The sequence below is a fragment of the Lepidochelys olivacea genome, assembly GCF_965140295.1.
Source record: "Lepidochelys olivacea isolate rLepOli2 genome assembly, chromosome: 3".
NCBI classification, from domain to species: Eukaryota; Metazoa; Chordata; order Testudines; family Cheloniidae; genus Lepidochelys; species Lepidochelys olivacea.
The window spans coordinates 159,753,040-159,779,742 of NC_140413.1; the positions used below are offsets into that span (position 1 = coordinate 159,753,040).

General features: G+C 46.1%; 1 protein-coding gene across 1 annotated transcript in view; it reads right to left on the reverse strand.

The window, feature by feature from the left end:
* The window catches only part of DNAH14 (dynein axonemal heavy chain 14), a 476,940-nt gene that overhangs the window by 232,504 nt on the left and 217,733 nt on the right, over positions 1-26,703 (reverse strand). The window contains exons 41-43 of the mRNA XM_084624945.1: positions 16,696-16,867; positions 9,047-9,136; positions 8,610-8,744 (exon numbers count right to left, since the gene is read on the reverse strand). Of these exons, the coding sequence (XP_084481071.1) occupies positions 8,610-8,744; positions 9,047-9,136; positions 16,696-16,867 (397 nt within the window). The remainder of the gene's footprint in view (positions 1-8,609; positions 8,745-9,046; positions 9,137-16,695; positions 16,868-26,703) is intronic.

Below are 26,703 nucleotides of genomic sequence, written 5' to 3' on the forward strand. Positions count from 1 at the left end.
TATTCTATGTGTTGCTCATGTCCATTCCATTGTAGGTATGTGTTCACCACATCCACCAGTGCTGGAAGTTTTCCCCTCAGTGGCATCCATAGGGGACTGGCTCTGGTGCTTTCTGGAATGGCATGCACATGTGCCGGTATAAGGGGCACAGCTGGCCTCCACTTCAGTTCCTTCTTGCTGGAACTCCAACAGAGGGGAAGGAGAGTGGGTCATGGAATGGACATGAGCAACGCATATTGAACAACAACAGTTGTGAAAGGTAATCGTTTTTTCTTCTTTGAGTGCTTGCTCATGTCCATTCCATTGTAGGTGACTCCCAAGTGGTACCTCCTGAGGCGGGTAGAGTTAATGGAGTGTCAACGGCAACACAGCTCTGCCAAAGCCAGCATCATATCTGGCCTGCTGGGTGATGGCATAGTGCATCTTGAAGGTGTATACCAATGACCATGTCGTAGCTCTGCAGATGTCCTGGATGGGGACATGCGACAGGAAAGCAGCCAATGATGCCTTAGCTCTTGTGGAATGAGCTGTCATTATTGGGAGGGCACAGCCTGTTCCATCTATTAGCAAGTTTGGATGCATGTAGTGATTCAGGATGAAATCCTCTGAAAAGACACTGGGAGGCCCTTCATCCTGTCAGCCACCGCAATGAAGAGTTGAGTAGATCAGTGGAAGGGCTCGGTGAGCTCCAGGTAGAAGGCCAGGGCATGCCTGATATCTAGGGTGTGCAGATGCCTCTCCTCATGGGACGTGTGAGGCTTTGGACAGAATACCAGGAGGAAGATATCCTGATTGACATTCAACTGCGATACCACCTTTGGCAGGAAGGCTGAATGGGGACGCAGTTTTACCTTCTCCTTGTAGAACACCGTGTATGGGGGCTCTAAGAGCTTTAATTTCAGAGACTTGCCTCACCAATGTAATAATTACAAGGAATGAGATCTTCCATGATAGGTGTGAAAGAGAGCACGAAGCCAGAGGCTTGAAGGGAAGGCCAATGAGCCTGGAGAGGACCAGGTTGAGATCCCACTGGGGAACTGGATCCCAAAGCGGCGTGAAAAGTGTTAAGGCCTCTCAGGAACCTGACTGTCATCTCATGTCAGAATACTGATCGACCCTGGATGCGAGGGCGGAAGGCCGATATGGTCGTCAAGTGCACCTTGATCGATGAAAAGGCAAGACCCTGGTGCTTTAAAGTGAAGAGGTAATCCAGGATGGATTGTAGAGACGACTGGACCAGAAAGATATTCTGCTCCGACACCCTGCAGGAGAAGCGCTTCCACTTTGCCAGGTAAGTCACTCTGGTGGAGGCCTTTCTGCTTTCTGAAAGAATCTGCCAGACCTGACTAGAGCAGGCTTGTTCTTCAAGATTCAGCCACGCAGCATCCACGCTGTGAGGTGCAGAGAGGCGAGGTTCGGGTGCAGTAATTGTCCATGATCCTGAGAGAGCAGGTCCGAGCAGTTGGAAAGTGTCCACGGGGCTACTACCACTAAGTCCATGAGTGTGCCGAACCAATGCTGGCAAAGCCAACCTGGGGCTATCATAATGACTCCCGTCTTGTCTTGACCTTCAAGAGGACTTTGCTGATCAGTGATATTGGCAAGAAGGTATACATCAGGTCGCCCGTCCATGACAGGAGAAAGGCATTGAATAATGAGCCACTGTTGAGACCCTGCAGAGAGCAGAACTGGTGACATTTTCTGTTCTGTCTGGTGATGAATAGGTCTACTTGGGGAGCTCTCCACTTCTGGAAGAGCATCTTGACGACCTCCACGTGGAGGGACGAAGCATGGTGAGAGAAAAAAAGGACCCGCTGAGGCGATCCACCAGTGTGTCCCAGACGCCAGGGAAGTTGGAGGCTTCTAGGTGGATAGCATGTTGGATATAGAAGTCCCTTCCTGACAAAGGGCCTATGATCGAGCTCCCCCGTCTGTTGACATAGAACATGGAGGCTGTGTTGTCTGTCAATACCTGCACTACACAACCAGACAGATGGGGAAGGAACACTACACAAGCCAGGCGGATGGCCCTGAACTCTCTGATGTTTATGTGCAATGACAACGCCTCTTGACACCATAGACCATGAGTTCTGAGTGTACTGAGGCTCCCCTACCGAGGTCGAAAGCATCTGACACCAGGGACACTGTAGGTTGTGGAGTCGCAAATGGAACACTTTCCAACACCAAATCCAGGTTGGACAACCATTGCAGGGCAGTGAGTAACTGTGGCGGGATAGTGAGGAGCTTGCCAAGTGATGCCAGCCACATCTGGAGGGGTCTGAGTCATAGTCTTGCATGCTGAACAAAGTTAAGTGCATGCCACCATGTATCCTAGCAGCCTGAGACAGAGCTGGGCTGTAGTGAGTGGGTGGGTGGTGACTTGGGCAATCAGATCTGATATTGCCCCAAACCTGGCTTTTGGCAGGAATGCTCTGGCTTGGGAAGAGTCGAAGACTGGTCTGATAAACTATCTTCTGCACCAGGACCAATGTTGATTTTTGTTCATCTATCAACGGGTGCAGCGCTTGGCTGGTGGCTTGTAGCACCGCAACACTGCATTGGACGTACTCCCTAAACTGGCCCTTGATAAGCTAGTTGTAGAGATATGGGTAGATCTGGATACCCCTATGTCTGGGGTAGGCTGCGACCTCTACCATGCACTTTGTTAACACTTTTGGTGCTGTTGCTAGGCCAAATGGGAGCACTGTGAACTGGTAATGAGTCTGCCCGATTACAAACCATAGGAACCTTCTTTGGCCATGAAAAATTGAAATATGAAAATAAGTGTCCTTCAGGTCAAGGGCGGCATACCAGTCTCCAGGATCCAGGGAAGGGATGATGGAGCCTAGGGAGACCATGCATAACTTCAACTTCTTGAGATATTTGATGAGGTCTCACAAGTTGAGAATGGGACATAGACCCCCCCCACCCCGCTTTGGCCTTTGGAATCAAAAAACAGTAGGAGTAAAATTCTTTCCCTCTCAGATGCTGGGAAACATCCTCTTTGGCTCCCACCCGCAGGAGAGGCATTGGATCCCGATTGCAGACTGGGAGGTTACTGTTGGGTGCACCCTCAAAATGCCTGCTTGTTACCCGGCTGGTGGTGAGTGGAGCCCAACTGAGCAGAGGAGGTCAGCAGTTGGCCCTCGTGGCACTTATAGCCCTGGCCCGTCTTATGGTAGCACTCCAACCTGGACTGGCTCCCGAAACTCTGGGTCTGCTGCGGTTTGAACCGCTTTCTTGCGGGCACAGGCATGTGAAGACCCAGGAAGCGCAATGTAGCCAGGGAATCTTTTGGACCATGCAATCTGTTGTCTGCTTGGTCCGAGAACAGCGCCAGGACATCAAAGGGGTGGTCCTGGATTGAATGCTGAACCCTCACTGGGAGCCTGGATCCCTGTTGCCAAGACGCCCTTCTCATGGACATGGCCAAACCCATGGTCCTGATTGCGGAGACCGCTGCATCTGAGGCTGCTTGGAGAGCAGCCCTCGCCAGTGTCTTGCCCTCCTTGAGAATGGCCAGGAACTCCTGCTTAGAGCCCTCTGGCAAAGAGTCCAAAAACTTGGCCATGGATTGCCAAGTGTTATAATCGTATCCACCAAGCAGGGCTTGGTGGGTGGCCACCCGCAATTGGAAGCTGGCAGTCGAATAAATCTTTCTGCCAGACATATCGAGCCTCTTTGCATCTTTGTTCTTAAGGGTCAAACCAGGTTGCCCCTGCCTGTCACGCTCACTGGCAGCGGATACAACCAAAGAGCTCAGGGAGGGGTTGGTGTAAAGGTATTTGAAGCCTTTAGCTGGGACATAATATTTTCTCTCTGCCCACTTGGAGATGGGGGGGCAGGAAGGCGGGAATTTGCCACAAGGCCTTGATTAACTTTACCACTTCCTGGTGGACAGGCAGAACCACCGTAGAAGGGGCCGCTGCACTCAATATGTCAAATAGGGTGTTGGAAGGTTTGGACAACTCCTTGGCCCGCAGCCCCAGGTTTGCTGCAACTCTTAAGTAGCTCCTGCTGAGCTTTGACATCGTCCTGGGGAATCATATAGGAGGGCCCCACCAACGCCTTATCAAGTGAAGAGGATGAGGAAGTGGGCACAGGTGGGTCGATCAACTGCATATCCGCTGCCGGAGGATCCTTGGCTGAGGCTGACTACCCCTGGACACCCTGCTCTGACTCCTCTTTTGAGTCTTGGGGTGGACGGGAGACTGTCGCCGATCGCTTCTCAGACGTCCCTGAGACTGATCACTGCACGTGCTCCAATATCTGAGGGAACCCCCAAGGGTTCCAGAACTGCCATGGAGCTGTCCACTGGCCCTGAGGCCAAGTGCTTGCTGGCAGTCCCAGGGGAAATCCTGATGAAACTGGCAGGTGACCTTGGCCCGCGGGCACTACGAGCTCCTCGCCTTCCAAGTCTGAGGAGGAAGAGACTTGTCTTGGGAACCAAGGTGTACCACTACCGCCTCTTTGCCCTTTCCATGCTGGTCGTCCCTGTGCTCATCCCCTGGGGACTGGTGCTGGCATGTCAGAACTTGTTGGGTCCTCTGGTGACAGCACTCAGTGGATCAGTGATGGTTGCCCAGTGATAGATGACTCACATTCTGGAAACGGTGCCAGGGCTCCAGTGACCGGGAGCCCGAAGACCTCCATCATGACTCCAGAGATTGGCGTCGGGCTGCTGGAGACCGATATTGTCAATCTAGAGGCTGGCGTTGAGACTCAAGGAATCGGTGCCATGAGGCTGGAGAGTGACGCAGACACTCAGGAGACCAGTGCTGGGCCACTGGGGACTGGTGGCGTGCCTTGGGAGGTTTGTGCCAGATAGCTAGCAAATGACGCTGGGATTCTGGAGAATGGTGCCTGGCAGCGGCGGATTTAGAGTTAGTGGGACCCTGTGTGCAGCTTCATTTTTGTCACCCCTTCTTGGGACCTAGCCAAGAAAAACAACATTCTCTCTTATCTCCCGCCCCACCCCCATTTTACATTCTTTTTTTCTTCCTCCTCCTCCTATAAGTAATCGGAAGTAAATGAAAATAAAGTGAGGTACCTTGATTGTTTTTGTAGTCTAACTTATTTTTCCACAGACCACTTGAAAATCGCTGAAGGTCTCGGCAGACCACTTAATGATCTTTCCAAATATTGTTTGTACCGTTAGCTAACTATTGTAAAGCGCTTTGGATAAGGGCACTTTATAAAAAAATGTAAAAGAACATTGGGTTGTAGGGTCAGGCCATGACTTAGGGTGTGGGAGGGGCCCACTTAGGGCTGGGGGTGTAGGGTCTGGGAGGAAGTTAGGGTGCAGAAGCAGGCTGGGGGTTCGGGTGCAGGGTCTAGCCAGGTGTTAGGGTGCGGGAAGGGGCTCAGGGCTGGGGCAGGGGGTTGGGGTGTGGAGCGCTTACCTGGGGCAGCTCCTATTTGGTGCAAGGAGTGCAGGTGGGGATGTGGGGGGCTTCAGGACTCAGGTTGGCAGGAGGCTGGAGGTGTGAGGGAGTGCACAAGTCAGGGAGGGCATGGTGTGTGTGAGGGGGTTGCAGGAGTCAGGGAGGGCAAGAGGCTGTGTGAGAGGGGTGCAGGACTCAGGGCTGGGAGTGTGTGAAGGGGTTGCAGGAGTCAGGGAGTGCAGGTGGCTGTGGGTGTGTGAGAGGGGTGCAGGAGTCAGGGCTGGGTGTGTGTGAGGAGGGTGCAGGAGTCAGGGAGGGCAGGGGGCTGAGGGTGTATAAGGGGGTGCAGGAGTCACAGCTGGGGGTGCAGGGTCTGGGAGGGAGTTAGGGTGCAGCAGCGGGCTGGGGGTGGGGATGCAGGGTCTGGCCAGAAGTTAGGATGCAGGAGGGGGCTCAGGGTTGGGGTGGGAGGTTGGAGTGTGGAGCGCTTACTTGGGACAGCTCCCATTTGGTGCAAGGGGTGCAAGTGGGAATGGGGTGTGTGTGCAGGAGCTCCTGTTTGGAGCTCAGGGTGGGCATGTGGGGGTGTGGGCTGAGGTCGTGGAGGTGCTCCCAGTCCCCTGCCCTGAGCGGCTTACGGCGGGGGCGGTATGTGTAGGTGGATTGCGGGAGCCTCGCCTTTGCTCCATCCTTCCCCAATTCCACCCTGCCTCTTCCGTACCTCCTCCCGCAAATGCACTGCGGCCCCACTACCCCCCCCCCCAGAGCGACCTGAGCACCGGCAAACAGCTGTTCGGCAGCAGGGGCAGTGCTGGGAAGGAGAGGGAGGGTCGGAAACGCAGCATGCTCAGGGAAGAGGCGGGGAAGGGGGGAGCCTGGCTGCCAGTGGGTGTGGAGCCTGCAGCAGGAACCCCAGGAGCCTGCAGGACCAAGCTTCTGCCCCTACAGCTACCTGGCCACGGGGCCCCCTATTGTTGGGGTGCCCCATGCCAGGGCACTGTGTTTTACTGTAAATCCACCTCTGGTGCCTGGAGTCCAAGGAGTGGTGCTGGGAGCTCTGGCAGGCCAGCTGGCTTGTGTTGGAGGGCCGACAGCACAGCTCTGGAGACTGCTGGCGGGATGCCACCTGTGGTGGTGCCAGGCAGCAGTGCCATGCAGATGGTGATCATTTTAAGGGCCGTAGGGCAGGATTGCCTCTTGAGCGGGCAACTTTTCTCACAGGCATTGGCAGCACCGGGAGGGACAATATGTCCTTAAGCAGCCTGAAAGTCCTCTGGTATGGATAGCACTGCCAGGTGCTGGATGCCTCTGCTGCTTCCCAGGGTGTTGGGCAGGTCCTGGAGGGGGCTCGACAGATCAGCTGGTGATACTGCAGTCTGGCAGCGCTCTGGAGGGCATGAGCTGCACCACGTGGGTCTTTGCTCACCTCTGGCTTTCTCCTTCCCTTTATGGGACATGGGAGACCGCCTGATCCAGGTGTGTTTCTTCTGCTTCTTTGCAAGTACTGGAGATGGGGATTGGTGCCGTTCGGAGGTCAGGACCAGTGTCACACTCCACACCGATGCGGAGGTGCTTGGAGTGGAATCTGATCTGGCTGGCTCCATAAGGAGCACTCGAAGCTGAATGTCCCACTCCTTTTTGGTGCGCAGCTAACTTCTGCAAATGCGACACTTGTCGCTTACATGGGTTTCCCTCAAGCACTTCAGACAGCTTTGGTGGAGACTGCTGATGGACATAGGTTTTTCACAGCGCTCACAAGGCTTGAAGCCCAGGGACTGGGGCATGTATCGTCCCTGGGCTAAGTCTCACGGGAGACTAACTTATTCTATACTTACACAAAGGGAACTAATAACAACTAACAACAATTATATACAGCAAAAAACAACACTCGAAGAGTCAAAAATTTGCCGAGGCAAGGGAATGTTCCAGCACCATCACTGGCGGTAAGAAGGAACTGAAAAGGAGGGGGGCGGCAGCTGTCCTTATACCGGCACATATGTGCATCACTCCAGAGGGCGCCAGAGCCCATTTGCTTTAGATACCACTGACAGAAAAACTTCCACCACCGGTGCATGTGGCAAGCGCACACACCTACAGTGAAATGGACATGAGCAATCACTCAAAGTAGTAGTAAATTTTTGGCCAATTTAAAAAATGTATACTTACCCAAAAGACTAGAATAAGATCATTTTAATGAACTAGCAGTTAAATGTAAAATATCTGTATAAAAAAAGAAGAGTAATTTATGCTTCAGACTTCTTTACATAAATCTTTTGTGGCACTGACTTCCAGATTTGTCATTGCTAAGTCCTGCTGCACCATACATGACTTTTTTTTTTTTGTGGTTCAGTATCATGCAATAAATTCTTAATTACAATATTGTTACTGGGTTACCCGTTATCTAAAATAATTTACATTTAAAAGGCTAACTAAAAAAATTAAATTTTACTGCAAGATATTGACATTCTTTAATAAAAATGGGAGCATAAAGTATGTATTCTTTTTGAAATATAAATTGCTCTTTCAGTTTTCTTAGCTGAAAAGTGTACGTCTGATTAATTAATTCTAAACGATAAATAAGGGACTAGATGACTTAAGGAATTGGTAATGAGACATGAAGTGTTTCATTACTAGGTTATTACTGGTTCAAATCTCGCAAAGGTCTGTAATTACTAAAAGTTGTCTCAGTCCGCTTTCTAGTAGACAACTACCCATATCACTGATATATTTGAGCGCACTAGTGGCAGTCAATAGAAAGGCCAAGGTCTGAATGAATAAGTATGAAGAACAAATTACCTCTCAGCCACAGGGATGGTCTTCCTAGGTCAAGGATTGAGGCTCAAAGATTGAGTGTAGTGAGGAAACTTGCATTGAAACTTGCTATTCTCACCCCCACACTTCAGAGTGCAATTTTCAAAAGTGCCTAAGAGACTTAGGCATCCAACTCCTACTGACAATGGAAGTTAGGCATCAAACTTTCTTGGGCACTTTTCAAAATACTCTCCCCAAGGTATTAATGATATTAATGTGTTACTTTCCCAAAGCACTCAATTTAAAAAAAGAAACAAATATGGATCTTTACTGATAAATTTGTTTGCTGGAAAAATTATGATCTATGCAGAATTATGAACCAGGCTTTAAAATAAATGCCCGTCAACATTAAAAATTAAACTAAACCCAGTAGCTTAAAACTAACATGTAAGAGCAGATATTCAAATATCTTACCTGCAAAACACCATCATTTTTTGAATTTTTTTCCAAACGTAAAGTTGGTAAAATTACCAAGGCTTTTTCTAAAATTGTTCTAACAGTTGTCTTCCCTCCACCTGTAGGGCCTACTAACATCACACCAACCCGAGCCTGAAAACACATTTGCAAAGATCATTTCTAAGTGGCACTGGAGCTTATTCCTAAAATGATAGACTATTAGAAAAAAAATTCAATGATTTAGCGTGTGTGCAATTTTAGAATTCTGATATGAATTTGATTTTGTTCTGAAAAATAATTTTTCTTTCTACTCCAATATTAATTTTGTAGTTCTCAATAGGCTTGTGATTATATTAGGATCTTTTGGATACTGTCACAAATCTTCAAAGAATCTCTGGACTTGTACCTCAAATTCAAGACATTTGTCATATTAACAGATGTTCTGCTGTACTTACCAGAATTTGATTGTGAAACTGTAAAACTTTTTCTATCTGAGATTCCCAAGGCTGCAAACATAACTGTTGCATTGCAACAGCTACTGCTTTCTAAGATTTAAAAAAAATAAAATAAAAATCACACAGTTAGCACAGTAATAGTACTTAAAAGAAATTAAAAGGTAAAGTGACTGCTTCTGCAGCACATGCATTTTCCTGAAAACATTTTTAGGAAGGCAGCAGTATCAGCAGCTGAAGAAATTAGAAAAGTAGGTGATTTCCACAATACCAAGGGCTGATTTTCCTAAAAAAAGTTTAAATAAAATAGGTTATTGTATCCCCTAAGAACATAGAAATGTCTGACGCATGCTAGAATGCAATTAACAAGATCATAAAGAAATCTCTGATTGGAATTGCAATTCCAACTATAATGCTTAAATATCACATGTATCCGGTTTAGCACAGCTCAAATTGACAGATAAAATGGAACAGATTAAATTATTAACCTAGTAGTTTCTTTCTTTTACTTAGTCCTTCAGTGTCATGACCTTGTCACAGATCTTCATAAAAGAGTTCCCTTTATTTTCTATGGGCAAAGACACATGCTCAGAATTTCCAGTTATTTGAATTATAATACTGTACACATCTTAACTCCTAAGACATGAAACGTTAACTATAATATCATGGAAAATGAAAAGAGAGGGTTACTCATCTTGTGCAGTAACTGAGGTTCTTCCAGATGTGTGTCCCTGTGGGTGCTCCACTTCAGGTGTCGGTGCATCCCGGTGCTGCTGATCAGAGATTTTCGATACCAGTGCCTGGTTGGGACGTGAGTGCGCAGTAACCATCTCATGGTACCGTTGGCGATTCAACTAGCACTCGCGTGTCCTAACTCCTCGGTTCCTTCTCTACTGTAGAGTCCTTACTGCGAACTCTGAAGTACAGGCAAGGAGGGTGGGTAGTGGAGCACCCAGAGGGACACAGATCTCAAAGAACCTCAGTTACTGCACAAGGTGAGTAACCCTCTCTTCTTCTTCGAGTGTTGTCCCTGTGGGTGCTCCACTTCACATTAATGTAGAGCAGTGTCCTCATGAGGATGGAAGGGACTTCGGAGTGGAGTCAATTGCTGAGGCTAGTACAGTGACGCCTAGTTATGTATCCAAGCTGGAGCCAAGAGTGATTGCACAGTGGTTCATGAATGTGTGTTCAGAGGCCCAGGCAGCTGCCCTGCAGATGTCTGGAATGGGAAAATTGTGTAGAAATGCTGCGGAGGTAGCTAAAGCTCTTGTCGAGTGGGCTCTGATGCCCAGAGGGACTTCAGTGTTATGTAGTGAATAGCATGTATGGCTACAAGCTGGATATCCATTTGGATAATCTCTGAGTTGATATGGCAGAATCTTTTGATCGTTCTGTTGTTGACACAGAGTCTAAGAGATTTATGGAATGGCTTCGTTCTGTCTAGGTAAAAGGCTAAGGCCCGGCGCACTTCCAGTGTGTGCAGGATTCCAGTGTGTGCAGGATTGCCTCTTGAGCATTAGTGTGTGGTTCTAGGTGGAATGTAGGTAAGTGAGCCAGTTGGTTGAGATTGAAGATGATATTTTGGTTATAAACTTAGAATACATCCTAAGTGTGACTTTATCCTTGAAGAATATTGTGTATGGGAGTTGAGCCATGAGAACCCCTATTTCACTAACTCTTCATGCTGATGTAATCGCGAACAGGAATGCCACTTTCACAGATAAGTGAAGTAATGAGCATGTGGCTAAGGATTCGAAAGGGGCTCTGGTTAGACTTTTGAGAACCAGATTTAAGTCCCACATTGGTGTGGTTCTCGGCTGGCTCGGCACACATTCTGTATGTCCGTTAGGAATCATTTAGTAATTGGGTGGGTGAATACTGATGTCCCATCTACTTGTTGATGGAAGGCCATGATGGCCGCAAGGTGAACTCTAAGCAAGCTCGTAGCAAGCCCCGAGTTCTTTAGGGATAATAAATAATCCATGATTAGTCAAAGTGGTGCTCGGCTTGCAGCTGTTTGTTTTGGCACCATAGGAAGAATCTTTTCCATTTTTGGAGGTAGATAGTGCATGTGCTGTGTTTCCTGCTGTTTAACAACGTTTGTTTTACCTGTTCTGAGCACGTTAGTTCATTGGGGTGGAGCCATGCCTTCGGGTGAAGTCTCTTCGGGTCCGGATGGAGGACTTGACCATCGTCCTGAGAGAGAAGATTCCGTAGGCGAGGGAAAGTGAACAGTTTGCAGATCACCATGCATGACAGGTAAGGGAACCAAGTCTGTCTGGGCTATGTCGGTACTATGAGTATTATTTTGGCTCTGTCTGTTTGTATTTTGTGCATCACTCTGGAGATCAGAGGTATCGATGGAAATGTGGATAGGAGAGGAGCTCTCCATTTGATGGAGAAAGCATCCCCCAGGGATCATGCTCCGAGTCCGGCTCGTGAGCAAAACTTTGGGCATTTCTTGTTTACTAATGTTGCAAACAGATCTATGTGTGGTGATCCCCACATGTGAAATATGTGTTGGATTATTTTGTTGTTCAGTTCCCATTCATGCTCTTGGGAAAACCGTCTGCTTAACATGTCAGCCATCATGTTCCATCAGCCTGGGAGGTATGCTGCTGTAACAGAGATGTTGTGTTTTATGCACCAGTTCCATAGTTTTAAGGCCTCTGTGCATAAGGAATGGGAATGTGCCCCACCCTGGCGGTTTATATAGAACATATATGCAATGTTATCAGTCAGGATCCTTATTGTTTTACCTCATATAAAGGGGAGGACATGTAGGCATGCATTGCAAACCATGCGTAATTCAAGCAGGTTGATGTGTAAGTGTGTTTCTGTGGGGGACCACTTGCCTTGGGTTGTATATTGGTTTAGGTGAGCTCTCAATCCAATCAGTGAGGCATCTGTTGTGATTTGTACTGTTGGCAGATCCTGCTGAAATGGGATGCCTGAGCACACGTTTATTGGGTTTGTCCACCATTGTAGTGAATGTAGGCCCTTTGGGGTTGGTGTGAGTCTTTTGTGTAGGTTGTGCTTTTGTGAAAGCAACGTAGGTGTAGTCTGGCATGTTTTACAATGAAAGTGGTGGCCACCATATGTCCCAGGAGTTGTTGGCAGGTGCATACAGACACCCACAGGCTCCCTGAGATCACCGATATGATGGAGGTCAGCGCTGTGAATCAGGGCATTGGTAGCAAATGCTTTGGTCTCTACTGAGTCCAGGTGCACGCCTATGAAGTCCAGTTGTTGTACAGGAGTTAGGGCTACAAATCAATGAAAAGAAATCTATCCTAGGGAGTGAAATAGAGAGATGGTTTGTCAAGTGATGTGTAGTGTTTCCATCCTGGTAAGACCTTTTAGTGGGCAATCATCTAAGTATGGGAATATTAGTATTTCCTGTCTGCGTAGATGAGCAGCTATCACCGCTAAGGTTTTGGTAAAGACCCATGGAGCTGTCAACAGTCCGAATGGCAGTACTCTGTATTGGAAGTGATCTTGTCCCACTGTGAATCATAGGAATTGTCTGTGAGCAGTATGGATGTAATGTGAAAGTAAGCATCTTGTATGTCGAGGGCTGAGAATCAGTCCCCCTCTTCCAGAGCTGGGATGATTGAGTTCAGTTTGACCATTTTGAATCTGTGGGTGTGGACAAATTTGTTGAGTTCTCAGAACTAGTATAGGTCTCCAACCTCCATTTTCCTTTTGTGTCAGGAAATAATGGGAGTAGAACCCTTTCTCTCTGTGTTGTGTTGGAACTTGGTCCATGGCCCCTAATTGTTGCAGGTGATCTACTTCTTGTCTCAATAAGTGCTCGTGAGAAAGGTCCCTGGAGAGGGAAGGAGCAGGGGGCTGAGTAGGTGGTATGAAGGTAAAGGGGATGGTATAACCCACTCGAATGATCTCCAAAAGCCAGTGGTTCATAGAGATGGTGGCCCACATATGGTAGAATGGTCAGAGTCAATGACCAAAAACTTGGGTCATTGGTTCTATTGGAGCTGGTGGTCGGGGGAGGTCGGTCAGACCCTCAACCAATGCTTCAAAATTGCATCTTGTTTGAAGGTGCTTGGGATGTAGCAGACTGGGTAGGGTGACGTCTCTGTGATTTGTGCCTTTGTCTTTGATTATCAAAATGCCTCTGTTGTCTCTGTCCGGTTGTGTCTCAATTGCACTGGTAAGGTCGGTATCTCCCTCATCTGTTAAGGGGCATATAGATACCCAGGGTTTGGAGCGTAGTTTGAGAGTCCTTCATTGAGTGTAGGACTTCATCTATTTTTGCCAAGAATAGTTTTTTCCCTGTCAAAGGGGAGGTCCTCAACTTTAGTCTGGAGGTCCTTTGCTATTCTAGAGGATTGTAGCCAGAAGGCCCTCCTCATGACTACTGCAGTAGCTGTTGTGCAAACAGCTGTGACCACAACATCAAGGGACGCTTGTAAAGCAATCCTCGCCATGAACTGACCCTTCGGTTATGGTGGATTGGAATTGATCCCTTCGGTCTTCTGGGATGTCTGCTATGAATCCACTGAGTTTTTGGTAATCATCATGGTCGTATTTCACTAGTATTGCTGTGTAGCTGGCCATGCAAAATTGAAGGGTTGCTGATGAATAGACTTTTCAGCCAAACAAATCCAATCTTTTTGAGTCCTTGTCCTGTGGGCTGGATTTATAATGGGGTTGTTTCCCCCATTGGTTCACTGCCTCCAGAACCAACGAGTATGGCTGAGAGTGTGAAAATAGGAAGTCCATATCCTTGTTGGGCACTGAATACTTCCTGTTCGCCCTTTTGCATGTCGAAGGTATGGTTGCTGGTGTTTGCCACACTAATTCTGCTGGTTCCATTAGAGCACTATTAAATCAGTAGCGCAACCTTAGTCAAGGATGCTGAGTGTAGTATCTTGAGCTGACATTGGTTTTCATTCACCTCTTCCAGCTGGATATTCTGGCTGGGCGCCACCCATTTGAATAGCTCTTGAAATTGTTTTAAGTCATCTGCAATGGTGGGTTGGGATGGCATGACCACTTCATCTGGAGATGAAGATGAGTTGTAAGTTGCTGATTGTTCTTGGTTGTTGGAATCATCCAATTCCTCTACGGAATCCTCCTGTGTCTCCAAGGGCTCATTTGCAGTATCTGTCACAGGACGTATGTGTCACCTATGTGGTGTACGGGGCCTGAGCTTGGTAAACTGCACATGGGTCCCACTGTGCCCATTGCATTGGGAATGGCATGGGAGGCACATCCATGGGTTAGTCAGCTATGGAGGCATGTCCCTGTGTAGGCGTTCCCTGGCACTTGTGTGCAACGGTGGTGGTTCTGTGCCTGATGGGGAAGAATTTCCAGAGTAGAAGACATATCAGCTTCCTCATCACTTGAGAATCTGGAGGCATTTGGTGATTCTGGTTGCACCAGTGCAATTGGCACCGGAGAACCATCAGTGCCGAGTATCGGTGATCCTGGTGTGGATGAGATTGAGATCGGCCACTTTAGTGAGGGAGCACAGTGCCAAGGGCAGCAGTGCCATGTTCTTATGTGTAGAAGCCTGGGAGATTGATCCCATCTGCCTGTGTGTGGCCTTTGCCGGTGCCAACTTAGTACGGTCAGGTATCGGTTCAGGAGTATGCAGCACCATTGGAGTGGCATAGCAAGCTGAGGCATTGTCGGCACTGTGTCCTTCCTTGGAGTACTTGGTGCTGTGGAGGAAGTTGATTTATGCCTGCAACTTGACTCCTTATCTCTGCCAGCAGAGGTCCCAGTACGGGCAGTGCCAGAGGTGCTCGGCGCATCAAACATGCTCACCCTGCTGGCTGTCGGCCTCATGGGTGGCAATCTTGCTAGAGACCATTTTCTCTTCAACAGTTCTCCATCAGCAGGAGATGTCTTCCTCGCCTTGTGGAGGAGAGAGTACTTGCTCTGTCCAGGGAGGAGGTGCCTGGCGAATCCCCCAATGGGGTTGTTGCCGGAGCGGACGGTGGTGTTAGGGATTTCTCCGTAAGAATCATTTTAAGTTGGAGATCCCTGTCTCTCCTTGCCCTGGCTTTAAGATTACTGCAGTGGGAGCATTTCTGAGGAACGTGTTCCTTTCCTAAGCAGCAAATTCATCGTGAGTGTCCGTCGGAGGTGGGTATTGCGTCCTTACAAGAAGTACATCTTTTAAACCCAAGAGAGGCTAGCATTTTCAGAGTCCAATTTTGGTCGTGGGATAACTGAAGGAAATAGAGGGAAAAAACCCCTAGGAAGGGGTGGTTTTTTTTGTTTGTTTAAGTTTAACTGGCTAGAAAAAGAAGGAGAAACCCAGTTCAACAATGAGTAACTACTGAGGACTAACTTAACTAATAACTATTTTTAACATTTATGGTTCTGTGACACTGCTGTTGGCGCTCCGTCTGCAGCCAAGGACGGTTGAGAAGGATCTGAGGGGGTTGGGACTCATGAGCATGAGTTGAATTGCCAACAGCACCGCGAGACGGCTACTGTGCACGCACGTCCCACCAGGTACTGTTACCGAAAATCTCCGAACTGCGGTGCCGGGATGCACCAACACCTTAAGTGGAGCACCCACAGGGAACTTGAAGAACTTTTAAATCCTTTATGACACTGTTATGGCTTGCTCTTTTCTGTAAAAGCCTTATAAATAATGGGCTTGAGGAATCTCAGACTGATTTTACATAAACAGAATTATTCTCAGTATATCAGTGTAAGGTCCCAATCCTGCAAAGACTTATGCAAGTGCTTAATTTAACTGAAGTCAGTTGGACACGTTGCCTGCTTAAAGTTAGGTCCTCAAACTGCAAAGACTTGCATATTGCTTAAGTAGCGGGAAAATCAGGTCCAATAGTCTCACAAGAGATCTCAAGATGATCAAGGGATATTCGTTCATGAAGGCTGGACAGAGAGCCATTTTCTCTTCAATACACACACAAATTCCAGCTACACATGACCACCAAGACTTGAAAAGACTCTATAGTGTTCAGATCTTTGGGCAAATTTCAACAAATGAAGAGGAAAAAACTCTAAAGGTTTCTCTCAAACAAACTAGAAATCCCACCTTTAACAGAAATCCCATGCTATTTTATATCAACATGTGAAATTAACACAAAAGACAAAAAAGTAAATCTGACTTACTTTTAAAACATTTTTTCTTTAGACAACTGAAATAACTGGACTACAGACAACAAATGTTAAGGGAAAACCCTGCTTCCCCTTTCCTCTGCAGACACATAGGGCCCCAATAGGTAGTGGAACATGTTCCACTGCACAGAACACAGATGAGGGGAACTTGCACAGGAGGCCTCCACTCCCTGGTCTCCATGGGGCTGTGAAGGATGGAGGATAAATCAGCAGATCTGGGACTGGAGATCTCTGGTTCAAATATATCTGTGTGAAGTGGGTCAGGACTGAGTCTTCAGGAGTTGCATAGTGGCTCCATGGCCTAGGGTAGAGAGGGGAAGGATGCTATTTCCCTGGCCACTGGAGAACTCTCCTCCATCAAGCCACATCACTTTGATTTGCTGCATATCAGGGTTTCTCCCTTAATAAAAAATTTAAGAACTTTTGAACCATTAAAGATTTTTTATCCCTTTCTTTATTAAAACAAAACAGTGACATTTAAGTTGTCAATCACTATTCCTGAAAAGCCCTATTCATTTTATTACCTCTAGTTTGAGAGTGCTTATTCTTGGAACTGTAATTCCTGGGAACAGATCTGCCATAATGTTCTCAAACAGAGGAACATCTTCTGCCAGAAACTTGGGTAAATTAGCTTCTTTCACTGAATTGATTATAATGAGAGCTTCTTCTTCTGCAGGAACACTAGTATCATAATTTCTAGAAAAATTATAAAAACATGTCAACCCAGTAATATTTAATATATGGTTCTACCTGTCTTACACCTTGGGGGAATATCATTCTCAGTTTCTAATTTATTTATAATTGTGCATCACACTGTATATTTTAGCAGATATTTTGGAAATAATCACATTTTTGTACAGAAAAGAGTTTGGAAGGACAAAGTGAGATCAAACTTGTTTATTTAATTTGAATTTCACTTTGGAACATAATTTTGCTCACTTTTCTCATTTGGGACCCAATCCAACTCTGAAATAAAATAAAAGATTCTCACTGACTTCAATAAAAGTTGGATCTAGGCCCATGAGTAGTAAATTCATACAAAATCTATTCAACAGGAGGGAAAAAAGGCAAATGAATACAGTAAAACAGGAATTCAAGTCACAGTATATTAAAACAACAATCATAGAAATGTAGGGCTGGACGGGATCTCAAGAGGTCATCTAGTCCATCTCCCTGTGCTAAGGTAGGACCAAGTATACCTAGACTATCCCTGACAGGTGTTTGGCTAACCTATTTGTAAAAGCCTCCTATGAGGGGGATTGCACAACCTCCTTTGGAAGCCTATTCCAGTATATAACTACCCTTTACAGTTAGAAAGATTTTCCTTATATGTAACCTCACTCCCCTTTGCTACAATTAAACTAATTATTTCTTCTCCGTATCCATTGACAGTAGGACAACAACTGATCACCATCCTGGTTATAACATATTTGTACACATATCAGGTCTCTCCCTCAGTCTTTTCTCAAAACTAAACATCCCTAGTTTTTTTTAAACCTTTCCTTATCAGTCATGTTTTCTAAGTCTTTTATCATTTTTGTTGCTGTCTTCTGGGCACACTTGAATTTGCCCACACTTGAAAGTGTGGCATCCAAAACTGGAAACAATACTTCATATGAAGCCTCATCAGTACCAAGCAAAGCAGAACAATTACCTCTCATGTCTAACATATAACACTACAGTTAATACACCCCAGAATATCTGCCTTTTTTACAACTGCAAGACATTGTCTCATATTCAAATTGTGACCCACCAAACCCCCAGATTCTTTTCAGTCTAGCCTATTATTTCCCATTTTGTACTTGGGGATTTGATTTTTCCTTCCTAAATGTAGTACTTTACACTTTTTTAAATTGAATTTCATCTTGCTGATTTCACATCCGTTCTCCAATTAATCCAGGTCAGTTTGAATTCTAATCCTCTAAAAGACTTGCAACCCCTTCTAGCTTGGTGTCATCTGTAAACTTTATAAGCATACTCTCTGCTCTATTGTCAAGTCATTAATGAAAATACTGAATAGTACCCAAGCCAGGACTGATCTGAGCAAGACCCTACTAGATGTCCCGGTTTGACAGCAAACCATTAATAATTACTCTGAGAACGGTTTTTCAACCAGTTGTGCACCATGTTTTGGTAATTTCATCTAGACCACATTTCCCGAGTTTGCTTATTAGAATGTCATGTGGGCCTTATCATGGCTAATACAATCCAGTTCTATAACATGGTCTTAACAGCAGTTAGAAAGAAAGACAGAAAGAGAAGCTTTTCAAGCTATTAAAGCTGAGGCCCCAGATACATGGGACTTTTTTAAAAAAAAACAAGAAATGCACCTTACAGAGGAACATAATAAACACATCAAAGGTAACTGGTTCCAAACTCCTTATATTTCTCCAAGAATATCAATAAAAGAGGAGTAGAAATCATTATTGCCAAACATATACCTTACAAAGTAAATGATAAATATATAGATAATGAAGGCAAATGTCTAGTTAAAGGTACAATCGGTGATAGAATACTAATGTTAGGAAGTATTTATGCCCCTAATCAAGGTCAAATGCCTTTTTTCAGAAAGTTATCTCGGACACTAGAAGATTTTAGAGAAGGAGATATTATTATTGGATATGATTATAATTGTATCCAGATCCCTGGTTAGATAGATTAGAGAGGTAGTATAATAAAGGACAGATTAATTCTGCTCCTGATTTTCTATCTAATGAATAAACACATTTGTGTGAGTCCAAGGGGTGTATTAACCCAAAGGAAAGAGACTACTCCTTTTTTTCAATATCTCATAGAAAATATATGATCTCTAGATCTTTGCTTAGTACAGCAATGTCAGCACTGCAAGGAGGCATCTCAATGATATCATGCATTAGTTTGGCTTCTTATATGACAGTGGAAAGACACACTAAAATGAAAAAATGGAGATTAAACATCTCACTTCAACTCTTTTCTTGTCATCCCATAGAAGATATCAGAGAGGAAAATAAGCAATATTTTAAGGAAAACAATGCTGACTAGATTTAAAAAAGCACTCTGTAGGATATCTTGAAAGCAGTTATTGGGGCATCGTAATTAACAAAAAATTCTATGTTAGAAAAGTGGAAATGCAAACATTGGTCAACAAGGCTGAAAAATTTAAGTTACACCAGAAAACTCAATCGCAGAAAACAAACAAGAGGTCAGAAGCAAGTTACATTTGCTCCAAACCGAAAAATCTGAACTGGCAATTAGATACACAAAACACCTATATTACAAAAAGATTAACAAAAATTGATAAATTACTAGCTAATAGACTAAAAATTTAAAAGGAAGCAAAATTATACCGCCAGTCTGGAAAGCTCCATATAAACTGGCAACTGGCCCAAAAGGTATATGTGAGACTTTTGCAAACTTCTATAGGAGACTTTACTCCTTGGAGTCAGTTGACCATAAGCTGATAGAGGAATATTTAGCTAAAGCTGATATACCAAATCTAGAACCCCTGACCTAGAAGCCCTGGAGCAAGATATTAAATCAGAGGACGATCTAGAGGTTATTAAGTCCCTTAAAAATGGTAAATCCCCATGCCCTGGTGGATTTCATCCAGAATACTGTAATTTTTTTAGGGCACAACTAATAACAATTAACAGTATCTTCAATGAGCTAACAAAAAAAAATCTCAGATACTTGTAGAGACGGACAAGCTGCTCCCCAGCTCCTCTGGCCTTCCCCCAGCCCTGGCTCCGCTCCACTCCAGGTACCTTCTCATGCTCCCCAGCAGGTAGGCCCATCTCACTCCACAGCTAGAGGAGACTCTGTCTGCTCCTGGCCCACTGCCCTCTTATAAGGGCCAGCTGAGCCCTGATTGGAGCGTGGCCACAGCTGAGCCTGCTTTCCCCAATCAGCCTGGGAGCTGCTTGCCCCCAGCCACAGCTCTCTCCTGGGCTGTTTGAAGCCCCTCAGGGCAGGTGTGGGGTGACCACCCTGCTACAGAGTCATTTGCCCAGTCAATCAACAATATTGGTTGTCTATCGCTAGCAATGACTAGCGAACATTGCTGATTGATTGGGCAAATGATTGGCCTGTTCAGTCACCAATAATCCTAATATAAATGGAATTACAATAGGAAACAGGGAATGCAAATCAACCTTATACGCAGACAATGTCATGGTATTTGCTATGAATCCTGTTCACATACTATAAGAAGTGCAAGAGGAAATCTAAAAATTTGACAGTGTCAGGATTTAAAATAAACTGTGACAAGTCAGAAGTTCTGGATGTAGGTGTGGGCTCTGATCTGTAGAAAGATAGAAAAGATAAATATAAAAAACAAATGGGTAACTACTTCAATAAGATCAATAGTGATCAATGGCTCCATGTCTAGTTGGCAGCCAGTGTCAAGTGGAATGCCCCAGGGGTCGGTCCTGGGGCTGGTTTTGTTCAATATCTTCATAAATGATCTGGAGGATGGTGTGGATTGCACTCTCAGCAAATTTGCAGATGATACTAAACTGGGAGGAGTGGTAGATACACTGGAGGGCAGGGATAGGATACAGAGAGACCTAGACAAATTGGAGGATTGGGCCAAAAGAAATCTGATGAGGTTCAATAAGGATAAGTGCAGGGTCCTGCACTTAGGACGGAAGAACCCAATGCACAGCTACAGACTAGGGACCGAATGGCTAGGCAGCAGTTCTGCGGAAAAGGACCTAGGGGTGACAGTGGACGAGAAGCTGGATATGTGTCAGCAGTGTGCCCTTGTTGCCAAGAAGGCCAATGGCATTTTGGGATGTATAAGTAGGGGCATAGCGAGCAGATCGAGGGACGTGATCGTCCCCCTCTGTTCGACATTGGTGAGGCCTCATCTGGAGTACTGTGTCCAGTTTTGGGCCCCACACTACAAGAAGGATGTGGATAAATTGGAGAGAGTCCAGCGAAGGGCAACAAAAATGATTAGGGGTCTAGAACACATGACTTCTGAGGAGAGGCTGAGGGAACTGGGATTGTTTAGTCTGCGGAAGAGAAGAATGAGGGGGGATTTGATAGCTGTTTTCAACTACCTGAGAGGTGGTTCCAGAGAGGATGGTTCTAGACTATTCTCAGTGGTGGAAGAGGACAGGACAAGGAGTAATGGTCTCAAGTTGCAGTGGGGGAGGTTTAGGTTGGATATTAGGAAAAACTTTTTCACTAGGAGGGTGGTGAAACACTGGAATGCGTTGCCTAGGGAGGTGGTGGAATCTCCTTCCTTGGAAGTTTTTAAAGTCAGGCTTGACAAAGCCCTGGCTGGGATGATTTAATTGGGGATGGGTCCTGCTTTTGAGCAGGGGGTTGGACTAGATGACCTCCTGAGGTCCCTTCCAACCCTGATATTCTATGATTCTAAGATACCTGGGAATACACATTTCTAAAAGACGACACACCTTAAATAATATTAATTATACTAATTTGATTAAGAATATCAAAATAGATCTGGAAAGTTGGTCAAGAGAAGGTTAACTCACCTGGTGCAGTAACCGAGTTCTTCGAGATGACTCCCACTCTTCGTGCTCCACTGTAGGTAGGACAGCACCCCCTGCACCTGGGGTCAGAGATCTTCATCAGCCATGTCCATTAGACCACATACGCACATTTCCCCACTCTCATGCTGTGAGTGGGACTTATATACAGCGCTGTGCAGTCTGACCACCTCCAGTTCCTTCTCAGCCACAGAGCATATGTTTTAGGCTCTGAAGCAGAGGGGAAGAGGGGGTAGTGGAGCACCTGTAGGAGGACACATCCTGAAAAACCTCAGTTACTGCACAGGGTGAGTAACCTTCTCTTCTTCTTCAAGTAATGCCCCTATGGGTGCTCCACTGTTGGTGACTAGAAAGCAGTGCCCCTAAATGGACAGCTGGGGCTTCGGAGCGACATGTATTGCCTATGATAGGACAGCATGTCCTAGGAGAGTGTCTGCTGCGCCACTGTGCGTAATAGAGTAGTGCTGGGTGAAACTGTCTGTTGATACCCATGTGGCAGCTTTACAAATGTCACCAATGCGGACATTATTCAGAAAAGCTATCAATGTGGAAAATGAACTTGTGGAACGTGTTGTAATTGTGGTAGGAGGTTGTCTGTGGTGGAGTTCGTAAAATAAATGTATACACTGTGAGATCCACTTGGAAAGGCATTGTTAAGAGATGGCTGTGTCTTGGATCTTTTGGTGGTTGAGAAGAATAATCATGGTGATTTTTGGAAATGTTTAGTCCTGTCCAAATAAAACACTAATGCTCGTCTTACGTCTAGGGTATGTAGAGCTGCCTTCTGTTGGTTATGACGACACTTTGGGAAGAAGCAAGGAAGGTGTATTAGTTGTTTGAGGTGGAAAGATGACGGAACCTTAGGTAGTAATCTTGAATGTGGGCATAGGGTAACTTTGTCTTTGTGCAACAGTGTGTATGGTGGATATGCCATAAGGACCGTGATTTTGCCCACTCATCGGGCAGCAATGATGGCGACAAGAAAGGACATTTTCATTGATAGATGCAGGTAAGAACAGGTCGCCATTGGTTCAAATGAGGGTCTAGTCAGAGAACATAGGATGAGGATGAGGTCTCAGGCAGGGGTCAGGTCTCGTATGTGGAAATAAAGATTTTGGAGACCCTCCAGAAAGCGTTTTGTGAGCGGGTTTGTGAAGGTGGAATAGCCATCTATGTGGCAGTGAAAAGTAGTGATTGCCACCATGTTAACCTGAACAGAGCTGGTAGATAATCCTGATTGTTTAAGGTATAACATGTAGTCCAGGATAAGTGGTAGCTGAGCAAGTGCTGCGTCAACTTGGTGGGAGGCACACCAGCATTGAAATCTAGTCCATTTGTAAATGTACGTGCATCTAATTATATCATGCCTGCTATTAAAAAGTATCTGTTTGACTGCACACAAACAGCTTATTTCCGAATTCCAGAACCACGTAGGAGCCAGGACTTGAGGTGGAGCATCTGTGGATTGGGACGGAGGATGCGTCTTGTGGAAGGACTGTGGTGTTGGACGGAGAGAGATCGGCTGACATACTATATGTGAAGGAGGTAAGTATACTAGACCTGTTATGGCCATGTTGGACCTCTAAGAATGATGGGAGCTCAGTCCTCCTGTATTTTGCAAAGTAAAAAGAATAGGAGGGCCAAAGGAAGGAAGGCATAGAGGAGTGATACGTACCATGTGATAAGGAATGTGTCTCCCAATAATCTGTGTTCCAGTCCTGCTTTGGAATAGAATTGAGGGCAATGAGTATTTTGCAGAGTAGCAAACAGATCTATGTAAGACATCCCCATTGGTTGAAGATGGGCTCACAGGCTTGCATGTCCAGTTCCCACTCGTAATCATGGGAGAATCTCCTGCTCAATGCATTCATGGTGTCCAGGGAGGTACGCTGCTGAAATGGTGATGTTATGTTGGATACACCTGTTCCACACTTTGAGTGCCTCCGAACATAAAGAATGGGATCTTGCTCTGCGGGCAAGACTATCCATCATGACTCTGATGGTGTGATGTTTGGAGGAGAGGGAGGAAACGTGGCAGGCTTTGTGCACCGCTCGTAGTTCAAGAAGGTTGATGTGTAGAGTAGATTCAGTTAACGACCAACTGCCCTCACTATGTGATTGTGGAGATGTGCTCCCCAACCGATTAGGGAGGCATCAGTTGTTAGAATCATGGTCGGTGGTGGTTAGAGGAAAGGAACTCCGACACAGACATTGTTGGGCTGCGTACACCAAAGTAGTGAGTCCTTGAGTCTCATCGGCATGGATAAAAGTTTGTGGAAGCTGTGTTTGTGGGGAAGAGATACTGTATGGAGCCACGCCTGAAGACACCACATGTATAGTCTTTTGTGTCTGATCACGAAAGTGGCTGCTGCCATGTGGCCTAGAAGTTGCAGGCACATTCTGGCAGAGATCTGGAGCCATAGACACTGACTTCCCCTCTTCCCGGTGGGTGCTTGACCCCTCCCAACCCCGAGCTCCTGGTCCCACCCCTGCCCTGCCTCTTCCTACCCCTGCACTGCCCTTGCCCCACCCCCATTCCACCCCTTCCCCAAAGTCCACGCCCCACTCTGCCTTTTCCCACCCCACCCCCGCCCCCATTCCACCCTCTTCCCCCAAGTCCCCACCCTTGCCCTGCCTCTCTCCACCTCCTTCTCTGAGCATGCCACGTCCCTGCTCCTCCCCCCCTCCCCACCGGAAAGTCCTAAGCACCGCCAAACAGCTGTTAGGCAGCGGGCGGGAAGCGCTGGGAGGTGGAGGAGTGGGGACAGGGAGAAGTGGGGACGGGGAGAGCTTGGCTGCCAGTGAGGGCAGAGCATCTGCTAATTTTTCCCCATGGGTGCTCCAGCCCTGCAGCAGCCACGGAATCAACGCCTATGTCTGGGGCAGACCTATACATTGGATATCAGATCTAGTATAGCGGAGAATCTGTGAGGTGGTAGGAAGGCTCTGGCTTGTATGGCATCCAATTGTGCGCCGATGAATTCCAGGTGTTGTACCCGGAATTAGAGTAGACTTTTCTAGGTTTATGAGAAGGCCTAGCTTCATAAACAGGTCCATCGTTACACGGACTGCTCGGATTGGGCCTTGAGGAGACAATTGTCCAAGTATGGAAAGATGGCAATGCCTTGTTTCCTTAGACAGGCAGCAACTACCACCAGGACCTTGGAGAACACCTGAGGGTCTCTCAATAGTCCAAAACACAGTATCGTGTACTGACAGTGATTGTCACCCATGACGAATCAGAGAAATCATCTGTGGGCAGGATGTATTGTGATATGGAAATGTGTGTCTTGGATGTTGAGGGCTGAGAACCCGGCCCCCTGTTCAATTGCTGGGATAACACTGGAGAGGATAACCACCCTGAAGTGTTGCAGTTTGACAAACTTATTTAGATTGCGAAGCTCCAGGATGGGTCACCCATCACTGGATTTCTTCTGGATGAGGAAATAATGGGAGTAGAAACCCTGTCCCCTGTTTTGGAAAGAAACCAGTTCTATGGCTCCCAACTGCAGAAGATGACTTATTTCTCCCTATAGAATGGGTTCATGAGAGGGGTCCCGGAAGAGGGACAGGGAGGAGAGATGGTGAGGCAAGATAGGAAAGGAATGGAGTATCCTTCCTTGATTATCTCTAGAACCCACTTGTCCAAGGTGATGAGTTTCCATGATGGAAGAAACGGAGTTAGTTGGTCACCAAACTGGTGGGATGTCAAATATGGTGGGGAGTCCGGTGGCTCTTTAAGGTGCCATCAGACTCCTTGGCTACCATTCTGAAAGATGGTGGGAATGACTGGAAGAGGGGAGGCTTCCCAATGGGTATGGGCGGGAAGCAGGGGGAAAATGAAACCTAAGCTATGAAATAACTGTAAAGATAAAGTTAAGAAAAAAAAATTTTTTTAAGAAGAAAAGGAGAAGAAAAAATACTAACTACACTACATCTAACAGGTAGGGCACTAGCTACTGAGGGAACAGGAAAAAGCGGGCTCTGCTCTGGATTCCATCTCAGACTAAAAGTGGTAGAAAAGGAACTGGGAGGAGTCAGACTGCACAGCACTATATATATGTACCACTCACTGCACAAAAGGGAGGAGGTGCGCATGTATGGTCCGACAGGCACTGCTGATGAAGATCTCCAATCCCACGTGCCAGGGGCACTGCCGCACTTACAGTGGAGCAGTCACAGGGACATCACTTGAAGAAGAACATGAAATTTCAGGTTTGGCAAAACTGCAGTAGTTAAAATGAATGTCTTACCCCAAAATCACTTCTTTTTCCAAACAGTTCAAGTTTCAGGCCCAGGAAATCTCTTAGATCAAATGGTAATTCAGGATAAATTCATTTGGGGAAATAAGAAACCCAGTGTTAAGCAATTTACTTTACATAGGTCCTGGTAAAAGGGAGGATTGGCTCTGTCAAGATATGCAAATTTGTGAATGAGTGCTCCAATGACTGGGACCTTTTAAGTCTGTGATATATGCCATCATGTGCCAGCAATGTCCCTCTGCCATGTACACTGGCCAAACTGGACAGTCTCTACACAAAGAATAAATGGACACAAATCTGACATCAGGAATTATAACATTCAAAAAGCAGTAGGAGAGCACTTCAATCTCCCCAGTCACTCAATAAAAGACTTAAAAGTGGCAACTCTTCAACAAAAAAACTTTTAAAACAGACTCCAACGAGAAACTGCAGAACTAGAATTAATTTGCAAACTGGACACCATCAAATTAGGCCTGAATAAAGACTGGGAGTGGATGGGTCATTACAAAAACTGATTTCCCCACACTAATTTCCCCGTTACTCACACCTTCTTGTCAACTGTTTGAAATGGGCCACCCTCATTACCACTACAAAAGTGATTTTTCCTTCTTTGGTATTCTACTGTTAATTGAATTGCCTCATTAGCACTGCCCCCCACTTGGTAAGGCAAGTCCCATCTTTTCATGTACTGTGTATATATACCTGCTACTGGCTTTTCCACTCTATCCATCTGATGAAATGGGTTTTAGCCCACAAAAGCTTATGCCCCAAT